Consider the following 12,897-nt stretch of genomic DNA (forward strand, 5'->3'; position numbering starts at 1 on the left):
GGCTGAGGCAGGAGAATGGCGTGAACCCGGGAGGCGGAGCTTGCAGTGAGCCGCGATCGTGCCACTGCACTCCAGTGTGGGTGACAGAGCGAGACCCCGTGTCATCATGAAATCCTTATGTTGACTGGGATGCATGCTGCATGACACACCCTCTCCTGCATACCCCCGACTCAGGCCAGTGGGAGGGAAGGCAGGCTAGGGGAGAAGGGTTCCTCAAAGACCAGGCTGCCAGATCAACACAAGCTTCTCAGCAGAAGGTACAATGCCAGCCTGCAGTGCTCACCCCAGCTCCTGCTCACAGGGCGTCCCTTTAACCATGCCAACACTGTGGAATCTTAACTCTTACCACAATGCTCTCTCTTCATACCTCTTGTGTACACCACACGTGCAAGTGTTTATCTAGGGTAGTGATTCTCAGCCAGGGGCAATTTTGCCCCCACAGGAGGCATTTGGCATTTTTGGTTCTCACAAGTTGGGGTCAGGAGATGCTTCTGGCATCCAGTGGGTGGCAGCCAAGGATGCTGCTAAACATTCTACAATGCACAGGACAGCCCCTCCCCGCAACACCACTGGGCTTGAGCAAGCCCGCTCCAGGCAAACACTGGCGTGCCTTATATACCATGCTAAATTGTGATTGATGCTTCCTAATATTTTGTCATACAGAAATGCTTCACTTGAAAAAGTTTGTCTTACACTGTCTTTTGCTTACACCTGTGTCTTACTTGGGTTTTTTTGTACCCCACGTTCATGAACATATTTCCCCAAACTTTCTATGAATGCTTTTACAGATTCATTTCGTAAGGTTGGGATTTCAGCCCATGGGTGATTTTTTCTTGTGAGTGACATGAGGGAGGGAATCCCTTCTCTTTGCCACCAATGCATGGGTCACCCTGACATGCACTGTATCGTCCTCTTCTTCCTGGTCACAATGGCGGCACTGCTCAGTGCCTTGGCCCCCTGCCTCATCCCTCCCTGTTCAAGGACTCTGCCCGTCTGTCACGTCATACTCTCCCACACATGGGCCCTTCCTCCCTTGCACCTGCATTCTGCATCTCCTGCACTGACATGTTGTTGCATTGTCTCGCTTTGGGAGCTCTCCCTTGCTCCCGGTTCTCCTGTGACCACCACGGGTTTTCCTGCGCTTTCACAGCAGGGCTTCACCCAGAGCCCGCAATAGTCTCCTCCCCTTCCTTACCTCCCACCGGCATCCTGCTGCTGAATGGACCAATCACAATTTTCTTCCCAGTGTAGAAAAATATGAAATGGATCATTAAAATGTTACCTTAACATTTCGGTACCAGAAGCTGCATTTCTATGCTAGAAAGTGGTCAAAGAGAGGCTCCAATTCAGCACAAAAGTGGACAGTGAGCAATAAAGTTTAATTAACCAGTACTGTGAGGTCACCTTCATGGACTAGCATCCCTTCTGTGAGCTGAAGGACTGAACAAGCAGAAGCACAGGCCAAACCCATCCCTCCATGCTCCCCACTGTGCAGATGGGCTCACTGAGGCCCCGGTATACATTGCTTGCTCAGCACTGGATCTATTTCGGGCCAAAGTGTCAGCAGAACTGATACCCACCGGGCATCCAAGTCCACATCCAGACTGGGTTCCCTCTGCAGCCATCTCTTAAACCGAGCCACTGCCTGCTGATGGTGAGTTTCCAATCATGAGCTGCACTGAGGGTGCTGGAGGCCTGGCTGGGCACACATCCTGGTGGGTATGAAGGGGATTTGGGAGTGGCATCTAGAAGATCAGCATGAGGGGCACAGAGGAGAAAGAGAACCCACAGCTTGCAGCCAGCAGGGGAAACTGGCTCAGCGCACAGACAGGGCCCCTAGTGAAGCCCATCCAGGCCAGCTGCTCTAAGTGCAGATCCAAGCGGGACAGGACAGGACTGATAACTAAGGAAAATGAGAGAAGCTGAGTGTGCAGGGGCCCCACTGCCTTCTGCCCGCAAGGAGGCTATGCTGGGTGTGCAAACAGAAGAGCAGGTACATGAAGATCCTCACTGAGGGGGCATGAGAAGACACCAGGCCAGAAGGCAGGGCCAGCAGGGCCTGGGAGAAGACCAAAGGAGACAGTCAGTGAACCATGGGGGAGGCCGGCACCCCATCCAAGCTGCTGGGGTCAAAGGCAAGCCCAGTGCCAGCCCCTCCAATGCACCAGACCCTGCCTGGCCTGCTCCAAGCTGCTGCCCATCTGGGAGGAGCCCTCTGTGGGTCAGTGCTGGGTCCTCCAAGGCCACCGTCACATGGCACCCTAGTGCCGTGGTTAAATCTAGGGACCTGAAATCACTAGATTCACCGCTATTTCCTGGCTATATGGTCTCGAGGAAATCATTCCCATCCCCAGAGTCTTAGTCTTTCCATCGTGAAATGGGACATTAACATGTACACCTCACAGAATTCTCACAAGGATTAAATGACGAGTCTATTCAATGAGATCCCATGCTTTAGGAACTTATTATGGGGGCCCACCCACTGTGGACCATCACATCCAAGGGGCTGGGGAGCAGAGGTGGCAGGTGGCTATGTAAGAAAAATCTCAGGAAACAGTAGGGAGGAGAAGGAGGCCACGCCATCTTTCTGAAAAGAGGAGAGGTCTTCTCGCTTTCGTCTGATCCCTACACCGAGACGCACAGGGCCCCAACATACCAGCCACTCCCAATGTCAGTCTTTCCTTTCCGGCTGATATGTTAGGACCAGCTGCTCCATGGAGTCGATCTGCAGGAGAGGGAGCAGCCATCAGAACCTCTGGGAGATGCCCCTCCAGTCAGCCTTAACAGCTGCCCATGCAGGCTGGCAGCAGCAGCAGGCAGGGGCGAGGCAGGTGGGAACTCCGGCTTGTGGATTTCCCTAGCCCAGGGAAGGCAACCCTCCCTCCCTCACCCACTCTGCCTGCGTCCCACATGGGAACTCATGCACCGACCCACCCACACACACTCAGGCCTCCTTGAAGGAAGACTTGAGCAACAGGAAGAGGACAGACAAGAACCCCAAGGGGGCCAGGGGTACAGAAGAGAGAGGGCCACGGCAGTCACCAGGGGGCCACCTGTCACTTTCACCTGGAACCACCACACACTTGCCTGGCCATGGTCTGCTATTTCCCAGAAACTGGAATCCGCTGCTTGGTACTTCTTCCCGGGGTAGAGCTGCCACACGGCGGGCAGCTGGGAGAAGGGCATCTGGCCGGAGGAGAGTGGCTCCCGGGTGTGCACTGCCATCTGCCACAAGTGCACCGTGATGCTGGGTTCATACTGAAGGGACCAGAGAAGAGGCAGCAAATCAGGGATAGGGTTCCCTGCCAACTGGGCTGCACACAAGCAATGCAGGCCTAGATGCTCCGGCCCGGCCAGTGGGCTGCCAGGGTCAGAGGTAAATGTTTTCAGAATTCCAGACCAAGAGCCTTGGCACTGGTGCTTGTGGCTTCATCTAGGATGGCTGGGGCCCTTCTGGCCCCCTCTGACCTGCACCCTGTCTCGCCCCACTGCAACCCCCAAATTTAGCCACTGTTTCCAACCTGTCAACACCTTGGGTTAGAGCTGAGTATTCTCTTGGGGCTCCATCTCTGCCATTGCCGTAATTTTTTAAATCTTCCTTTTAAAAACAAGATATCCACGGACTCCTGGATCTGAGGGTGATAGATTTTCCCGCCAAAATATACTGCAGTTCTGATCATGACCTTCACGCACTTATAGTAAATATACGAAATAAGGCTGGGAGCACTAGCTTATGCCTGTAATCCCAACACTTTGGGAGGCCAAGGCAGGAGGACTGCTTGAAGCCACGAGTTCAAGACCAGCCTCGGCAACATAATGAGACTCTGTCTCTACAAAAAATAAAAAATTAGCTGGCCACGGTGGCATGTGCCTACAGTCCCAGCTACTTGGGAAGCTAAGGTGAGAAGATTTCTTGAACCTGGGAGGTAGAGGCTGTTGTAAGCTATGGTCCGGTCACTGCACTCCAGCCCGGGAGACAGAGCAAGACCCTGTCTCAAAATAAATACATAATAATAAAAATAACAAAATTAGGCTGGTACTGGAAGTTAGAAAGATGAAAGGAAAAGTAAAACCAAAGCTTCCTATGTTATGCAACAAAATGGAAAGTCTTTTACACAATTTTCTAAGTATTTGTCTTCTTTTGTGATAACATGTCTTTTTGAATTAAGAATATTAGTGGTCTATCAATCAGACATGTTCTGAATAATTTTTCTCAGTTTGTTGTCCTAACTTTTTTTATGGACTGCTTTTGCAAAGAGAAATATTTTAAATTATATGGCAAAATCTCTCCTTCTCTGTGTATTGTGACTTTAGATCAGAGATCAGCAAACTAAGTCTGGCTTGCCATCTGCTTTTGCAAATAAAGCTTTATTGTAAATAAACTAAGGCTCCTTCCCTCATTCCTTTACCGTTGCCTTTAGCTGCTTTTGCACTGCAATAGCAAAGCTGAGTAGCTACAAGAGCATAGCTCTCAAAGTGGAAAATGTTTACCATCAGATCCTTTACAGAAAAAGTTGGCTGATCTCTGCATTAGATGTGCCCAGGAAGCCTAATTCCCACCCTAAGACATCGATCTATTTTTAAGAAAGAGGGAAAAAAATACTTACTAAGTAGGTCCCTTATCCTACCAATTGCTAAGTTATTTGAAAAATCCATTCTATTTCCATTGAATCATTTAAAAAAAAAAATCTTAACTGTTTTTTTTTGTTTTGTTTTGTTTTGTTTGAGATGGAGTCTCGCTCTGTCGCTCAGGCTGGAGTGCAGTGGCTGGATCTCAGCTCACTGCAAGCTCCGCCTCCCAGGTTCAAGCCATTCTCCTGCCTCAGCCCTCCGAGTAGCCGGGACTACAGGCGCCTGCCACCGCACCCGGCTAATTTTTTTGTATTTTTAGTAGAGACGGGGTTTCACCGTGTTAGCCAGAATGGTCTCGATCTCCTGACATTGTGATCTGCCCGCCTCGGCCTCCCGAAGTGCTGGGATTACAGGTGTGAGCCACTGTGCCCGGCCTACTGTTTTCAAGAGTACAGTTTGGTGGCATCAAGTGCGCTGACATGTGGAACCGTCAGCACTATCTACCTCCAGAACTTTTATCTTCCCAAACTGAGACTCCATACCTGTTACTAACATTAACTTCCCATCCCCGACTCCCTCCAGCCCCTGGCAGCCACCATATCCCACTTTATGAATGAGACCACTCTGAGTACCTCATACAAGAGAATCTGTCCTTCTGTGACTGGCATATTTCATTTAGTATAATGTCTCCAAGTTTCATCCATGTGTCTGACTTTTAAGTGTGAATACTTCATGGTTTGTGTTTTGTTCACCCATTCATCTATCAATGTACACTGGGACTGCCTCCACCTTTTGGCTAGTATGAATGATACTGCTGTGAACATGGATGTATGAATACATGCTTAAGTTCCGGCTTCAAAGTCTTGTGGGTATATACCCAGAAGTGGCATTGCTGGATTGTGCCATAATTCTCTTTTTTGAGGAATCCTCATCCTGTTTTCCATAGTGGCTGCACCATTTTACAGTGCCCTCCATTAACACTTTTTCAGGCTTTTGAAAAACTTAAAATATTTGCTCCACAATTTTTGCGTGCTTTATTTAGCGTATGTACAGAAAAGCCTTTCCAGGTTCTCCACCAACATTTTTTGAAACAACCTATTTGAAGATTTTTTAGAAATGTGTTATATTGTTTAAAATGTCAGTGAACTGGCTGGGCGAGGTGGCTCGCCTGTAATCCCAGCACTTTGGGAGGCCAAGGTAGGCAGATCACTCGAGGTCAGGAGTTCAAAACCAGCCTGGCCCACATGATTAAACTTTGTCTCTCCTAAAAATAACAAAAAAATTAACAGTAAAAAAAAAAAAATCGCCTGTAATCCCAGCTACTCGGGAGGCTGAGGCATGAGAATCGCTTGAGCCTGGGAGGTGGAGGTTGCAGTGAGCTGAGATCACACCATTGCACTCCAGCCGCAACAGAGCAAGACTCTCAAAAAAAAACAAACAGGCAGTGAATTGTTTACGATGACCTAAATGGTTTTTTTTTTTTTTTTTTTGAGACGGAGTCTCACTCTGTCACCCAGGCTGGAGTGCAGTGGTGAGATCTCGGCTCACTACAAGCTCCGCCTTCCGGTTCACGCCATTCTCCTGCCTCAGCCTCCCGAGTAGCTGGGACTACAGGCGTCTGCCACCACGCCCGGCAAATTTTTTGTATTTTTAGTAGAGACGGGGTTTCCCCATGTTGGCCAGGATGGTCTCGATCTCCTGATCTCGTGATAAGCCGGTCTCGGCCTCCCAAAGTGCTGGGATTACAGGCGTGAGCCACCGCGCCCGGCCCTAAATGGCATTTTAAATATCCGGATAAGCTTTTACCATATTACACTAAGGTACAGCCAGCCCCCCATTTCCGTGGATACTGCACCCATGAATTCGACTAACCTCAGACTAAAAATATTTGGGGAAAAAAAGAAATTCCACAAAGTTCCAAGAAGCAGAGCTTGAAGTGATGTGTAGGTGTAGCATTAGGTGTTATTAGTAATCTAATTTCAAATATAGGAGAGGATGTGCTGAGGTTGTGTGTAATTACTACCCAGGTCATTTTCTATCAGGGACTTGAGCATCCACAGTCGGTCCTGTAATCAATTCCCCACTGCCACCCACACCAGAGACTCTACTGTATTTACTTTATCCCTCAAAGACTGGCTGTGATCTAAAGCCCTCATCTACAGCCGTTTCCTGAGTCATTATCATTATCACCTGGGGAGCTTTTGAAAAGTAAAGAATCTAGGACTCCACCCAAGCCTCCTGAATTAATTTCCAGAACCTGTTATCAGTCAAATGCTTCCCCAGGCCATTCAGGCGGTGAGCCATGTATGAGAGCATGTCTGTGACTAGCTTGCCACATTTTGCAGATTAATAATCTGAAACCAATGTCACATTCATCCTGTTGGCCCACCTGGTGCCTCCAGGTTGCAATGCTCTTGCTTATACTACTCCTGACTCCTTTCTAGACCTGGAGAACTCCTACTCATCCCACAAAGCCCAGCTCAATAGCTGTCCCATTTGTGAGCCTTCCCAGCAGGCACTGGGAATGGCACTAAGCCCCTGAGCTAGCTTAGACTCGGCTTCATCACGCAGGACCACGTTATCTCATGTGGATGAGCTCGTGCCTGTGGTCCCTTTACGGGGGTGTTCCTGGGGCCAGGGCTGGGCATGGACATTGCTGCGCTCCTAAACCTGCATAGAAGTGAGTTTTCCAGTGCGGGTGAGAACGGCCCCCTCTGACCCCCACCGCGGTCCCACACAGGCAGGGGTCAGTGCGCAGCCCTCCCCACAGCCTCCCCTCGTGCCCAGGACTCACTCTGCCGCCCTGGGAGGCGCTGCCCTGGGAGCTTGAGGCCCTGGCCCATTCCCTATGCGAGGGATTGAACCGCACGACCACAGTCACCCAGGTCCTCCCCTCCTCATCTTCGTAGATGCCAGGCCTCTGGATCCACAGACGGTCAGGGAGCACCCCTAGACGCACAGAAGCTTCGGAGGCCATGGCAAGTCTGCACCCGGGGCCCGCCTAGAGGCTCACATGTGTAGCTTTCCAGCTGCGCAATCTCCTTAAATGGAGCAGCTCCGGCGTGGGTGGCGCCCGGGCAGGCCGTGGGGGCGGGGCCGGCCGTGGGGGCGGGGCCAGTCGGGAAGGAGGGGGAGGAGGAGGAGGAGGGAGGAAGGGAGAATGGGGGGGAGGAGGGAGGAGGGGGGAGGAAGGAGGAGGAGGGGGGAAAAAAAGCAACCTGCAGCAGGGGCTAGGCAGGGACGAGGCCAAAGAGCAGTGGAGTTAGGAACCCGGCCTGGGTCTCCTGGAGGGGCTGTGGCTGGACCGGGAGCTGCTGGAGGCAAAAGGGCGGCTCCCGGGGATAGAGCTGCCCAGGCTTCACCCCGGGCCTCTGCAAGGAATTTGGCTCCTAAGACCTATTCCACCTCCCTTCCACCGGTCCCGGTCCCAGTCCCTCCGCAGCCTCCTCTCTGAGCACCCCTGCCCAATTTTCTGGCAGGTGATTCCCCTCCTTTGCTCCCCGCGACCCCCTGCCAACCATCCTGCCCCAGACCCTGTGCTGGCATGCACAACCCTGGTCTCTCCCACCCCTGTGGCCATTCCTTTAACAGGACTCTGTGTCAGGGACCCTTCTTTGAGCTTAGAGCTTAGAGGCATGGGGGGCGGGGGGCACTGTAACCTCAGTGGACTCTTGCCCCTGGAGGTATCTGGTGAAGGCGCATCCTGCACAAATCAAGCTCCCTCTCCTTAGAAAATAAGCCAGTGCACTATCAGCATCTGAGATCAGGATCAGATAAAGCCCACAGAAAAAAGGCCACGGGAGGCCGCGTGGCCACCTGGCCAGCTCATCCTTGGCCATGGGGCCCAGAGTGCCCACTTGGCCTGGTCGTCTTACTTGCTCGACTTTGTCAAGAGGCCTCAGAAGCTCAAGAACATAGCAAGAAGCAGGTCCATTCTATAGGCACCCTGGGCTGCTTCTAAATGCACCATAAATAGGAACCTTTTCCTTTTGAAAACCACAAACATGATTCTTCTAGTTCAAGTGAAAATTGGTATTGACATGATGCCATTCTGCTGGGGAGATGTGAAAATGATTTCTGGACAGTCCGGATCCAGTGTAAATGGCAGGTAGGATAACCACTTTTGAAGAACTCACTAAGCAGCTTCTGTGGAGGTCTGAGCCTTGTTTTCACAGCAATTCCACCTCCATCCCCAGTGTTTTTCAAGGAACCAACACTTGGGGTGGGAATGGAGTGGGCCAGGAAGACAAGGGACATCATAGTCTCATATAATGTGATCCATACGTGGAATCACGTACATGTGTCACCTTTGCCATATTCTATTGGTCAGGGGTAGGTCCTACCCTTACTCAAGGTTATGAATACCAGGAGGCAGGGATCATGGGGACCCCTGGTCTCCTGGGCCCCCCGAAGCCTGTTTGCTGTAAGTACCTACCCTATGGGACTCCTCTGAGGATCAGATGAGGCTGTGTGTAAAGTGTTAAAGCCTGACACATAGTGAATACTTGAAATACCCTGGTCAATAGTTATGTTCTCAGACTAGTTCCCTCTCCCAAGCAGAATCCATCATTCCTACCCTTGTAACCCCAATGCAATTACTATTTATCTCTATCGCTTTCTGTTGCAAATGTATATATTGATATTCTCAATCTCATTCCCTGATGGGCAGGTATGTGGCTGTCAGTGGGGTTGGAGGTAAAGGCTGCTTAATATGTGGGGAGCCCTATGCCATGTCAGGCATTTTTCATAGGGTGTCTCACCGACACCTCCCAATAACTCCATAAACTAGAGACCGTCACCCCCATTTCATAGATGAAGTATCAGAGGCTTGAGTGGCTTAGTGACCTGAACGAAGTGGGTAGCAGAGGAAGGATACGGACCCGGCTGTTCCTGGCTCTAACATGCATGCTGCTTGTTGACTGCCTTGGCCAAGTGTGGCTCACTACATGGAAGAGGCAGAACCTGGAGTAGGGAGATCCGCAGTGGCTACTGTAGAAATGGTGGTGGGGTCTGAAGATGGAGACTGAGAACACCTTGCCTTGAGTGGGTGGTCAGAAGGTAAGTAGAGGTCTCCACAGGCAGAAAGAAATAACTACCAGTTAGCCTCGAGGTGGAAAATAGATTGCTTCACCCATCACTCTCCTTGGCCAGGTCTCCCATCCCTCAACCCTTGGACCTGGTATGAAAAAAGCCACGGAGCTGCAGGTGAGAACAGTTTGGTCCCTGGTCCTTCAGCTGATCTTTGTCCATGTCATGTCTGAGATAAGGCTATGTCTTCTGGCCAAATTGTCCATCTCTGGTACCTGTGACCTGAAGGATTCACTCTCCAAGGTAGGTGTCACCAACGTCTTTGAGAAGCACTTTGATCTCTCCAGAATTGCTCCCAGGATTGCCTGGTACTGATGGTGCACTCATGCCTGGGCCCAATGTTCTCCTCCTCCAGCAGAGGGAGCCCTTCACAAGCCCCAAGCCCCGGGGACGTGGAGGCTGGACACCCACTTGCGAGAAGGATTCCAGACCACAAACAAGTAGGCACTGTGCAGGGCTCCTGATACCTCCGCACATTTCTGTTCAGCTCCTCCTAGGTACTGGGCCAAAATGGCAGGGCAGACAAGATGCCAAAGGCAGACAACCTAGACAGAGCGTGGTTTATAATTTATTCATTTTATTTTATTTTTTGAGTCAGAGTCTCGCTGTGTCACCCACGCTGGAGTGTAGTGGCGAGACCTCGGCTCACTGCAACCTCCACCTCCCAGGTTCACGCCATTCTCCTGCCTCAGCCTCCCAAGTAGCTGGGACTACAGGCGCCCACCACCACACCCGGCTAATTTTTTTTGTATTTTTAGTAAAGACGGGGTTTCACCATGTCGGCCAGGCTAGTCTTGAACTCCTGACCTCGTGATCCACCCGTCTCGGCCTCCCAAAGTGCTGGGATTACAGGCTTGAGCCACCGCGCCCAGCCGAGAGCGTGGTTTAGATGGAACTGGCAAAGTTGTCCCACCGAGGAAGCAGCATGAGTAGACCTGGAGGAGAGGTAATTCAGGGTGTGTCTGGAGATCAGGAATAATGAGGATTATCCAAGCTCATATGATAAAGAATAAGAATGTGGTGGTGGTGGGGTGGTGGGGGCAGGAGTGGCGCTGATACTCCATGGTAAGGATCAAACACGCCAGTCCCAACAGCTGGTTTTGAATGAGGAGCAATGAGTGTTTGAGACAAAGAGTGACATAAGTATGCACTTAATGTTTGAACTAATGATAAAACCAAAGAGTGGCTTAGTATCAAGTAGATCATGACTACTAGAGAAAAGACTGGATGGGGATTGTGCAGATAATAACAAAAACAAGGACGTCCAAGTTCCAACTCTGCCTATTTCAGACAGTGAGCAGAGCAAACTTGCAAAGTGGTCAAAGAAAGTCAGCCCAAGCATGGAACTGAAGAATGAGCGTTTAGGAAAGTTTTGCTTATGTACACTATTTTCTTCTAAAGGTTTTATTTAGATTAATTTTTCCATGTTGATATCCAATTAATGCCATTTATTTAAAAGACTACCCTTTGTCTACTGTACTGTATTATCACTTCTGTCATAAATCTGGGAACATTTATGTATGAGTCTGTTTCTGGACACTTTCTATTCCATTAGTCTGTTTGTCTGTCCTTGTGTTGATACCACATTGCTAATTACTATAGCTTTAAAATAGGTCTTTATATCTTATTGTAAGATTCTGTTTCTCTGGAGAACCCTAATATAGCTATTCTCTTCCCTTTACATATCCATATGCATTTTAAAATCAGCTTGTTAATCCTCCCCACCTCCAAAAGCCTGCTAAGACTGATTGGGATTGTGTTGAATCTATAGGTCTATTTGAAGAGAATTAACATCTCCAGCATATTAAGCCTTACAATCCGAAGCAATTGCATAGTGTATCCTTCCATATTTTGGGTTGTCTTTAATTGTTCTCTCTGATTTCATTAAATTAACTCTTAAGTATTTGATTGATGCTATTTTAAATGTCATTTTAAATTCTGTATTATGTTTGTTGCTGTTATAAAAAAATGCAACTGGTTTGTGTGCATTGACACTATATCCAAGACCCAGATAAATTGATTTAACTCTAATAGTTTATCCACTATTTGTGGAAATGCCTTAGCCATTGTATCTTCAACTATTCTTGTCTCATCCTTTCTTTTCCTCCCTTTCCCTCTCTTTCAGTGACTCCAATTACACATTGTCAGACCCTTTAAACAGTGTACCGTGCTCTCTATGCTCTGTTCTGTTTTGTTTCCTTTTTTTTTCCCTCTCTCAGCTTCAATGTTGATGTTTTCTATTGGTTTATCTTCCAGTTCATTAATGCTGACATCTGCTATATCCAATCTGCTCTCAAACAATTGATTTCTTTGCTGCAAATATTATATTTATTAGTTCCAGGATGCCCATTTGATGCTTTTTTTAAAGATTAAACTTTATGTGATAATCTCTACACTCTTAATCATTTTGTCCATCATTCTATTTCTTTGGACATAATCATGGTTACTTTAAAGTTCTTGTCTAATAACTCTGGTTTACTAGTGGGCCTCCTTCTATTGTCTGCTTTTTCTCTTGGTTTTTAGTTAAATGGTCTTTTCTCTTGAGTAATATTTAAAGGAATGCCAAATATTTTGTATAAAAGCACTGGAAAGGCTCTAGTGTTTTCCCCCCAAGTAGAGTTAACCCTATTCTCTGCTAGGCAGATAGAGTGAAGTATTAAACAGTTTAATCCCAATAGGGACTGAACTGAGTCAAGGTTAAGTTGCAGTTTGGATAAGAATCAGTCTACCCAGCCAGGCACAGTGGCTCATTTTGTAATCCCAGCACTTTGGGAGGCCAAGGTGGGTGGATCGCTTGAGTTCAGGAGTTTGAGATCAGCCTGGGCAACACAGTGAGACCCCAATCTCTACAAAAAAATACAAAAATAGCTAGGTACTGTGGTGCATGCCTGTAGCCCCAGCTACTTGGGAGGCTGCAGTGGGAGGACCACTTGAACCCAGGAGGTCAAGGCTGCAGTGAGTCAAGATCGAGCCACTGCACTCCAGCCTGGGTGACAGAGTGAGACCCTGTATTTAAAAAAAAAAAAAAAAAAAAATTGCCTATCTACCTCTAGTTTGCCCTGCTCTTAGAGTATGACCCTCAATCAAGAGTCTGGTAGGTCTTTGTTTCAGCACTGTGAACAAAAGTTCTCTGTAAAGGAAACTGGAGGAAAGAGACTTTATATTCCAATGAATAGTTTGCAAACCAGGGAGATGCAGCCTTCAGTGTAAAATAAGATGTGTTCCAGAGAACAAAGG

At 48.7% G+C, this 12,897-nt stretch overlaps 1 protein-coding gene across 1 annotated transcript; it reads right to left on the minus strand.

Annotated features, from left to right (window-relative positions):
• Positions 1–1,360: 1,360 nt before the first annotated feature.
• Positions 1,361–7,612, minus strand: TCL1B (TCL1 family AKT coactivator B). The gene is made up of 4 exons (XM_055288270.2): positions 7,367–7,612; positions 3,088–3,258; positions 2,657–2,725; positions 1,361–2,059 (listed from the first exon to the last, which is right to left on the minus strand). Exons 1-3 carry the CDS (start codon positions 7,547–7,549, stop codon positions 2,672–2,674), a joined length of 408 nt encoding a protein of 135 aa, XP_055144245.1. The 5' UTR covers positions 7,550–7,612; the 3' UTR covers positions 1,361–2,059; positions 2,657–2,671.
• Positions 7,613–12,897: the final 5,285 nt, after the last annotated feature.

This window comes from Symphalangus syndactylus, chromosome 8, assembly GCF_028878055.3.
Source record: "Symphalangus syndactylus isolate Jambi chromosome 8, NHGRI_mSymSyn1-v2.1_pri, whole genome shotgun sequence".
NCBI classification, from domain to species: domain Eukaryota; kingdom Metazoa; phylum Chordata; class Mammalia; order Primates; family Hylobatidae; genus Symphalangus; species Symphalangus syndactylus.

Bases quoted from the DNA above. Each gene is read 5' to 3' on its own strand.
- TCL1B (XM_055288270.2), bottom strand. From the start codon at position 7,549: ATGGCCTCCGAAGCTTCTGTGCGTCTAGGGGTGCTCCCTGACCGTCTG. The intron at 3,259-7,366 runs GTGAGTCCTGGG...TGGTCCCTTCAG, and splicing joins GCGCCTCCCAGGGCGGCAGA to TATGAACCCAGCATCACGGT. The intron at 2,726-3,087 runs GCAAGTGTGTGG...CCTCTCCTGCAG, and splicing joins AAATAGCAGACCATGGCCAG to ATCGACTCCATGGAGCAGCT.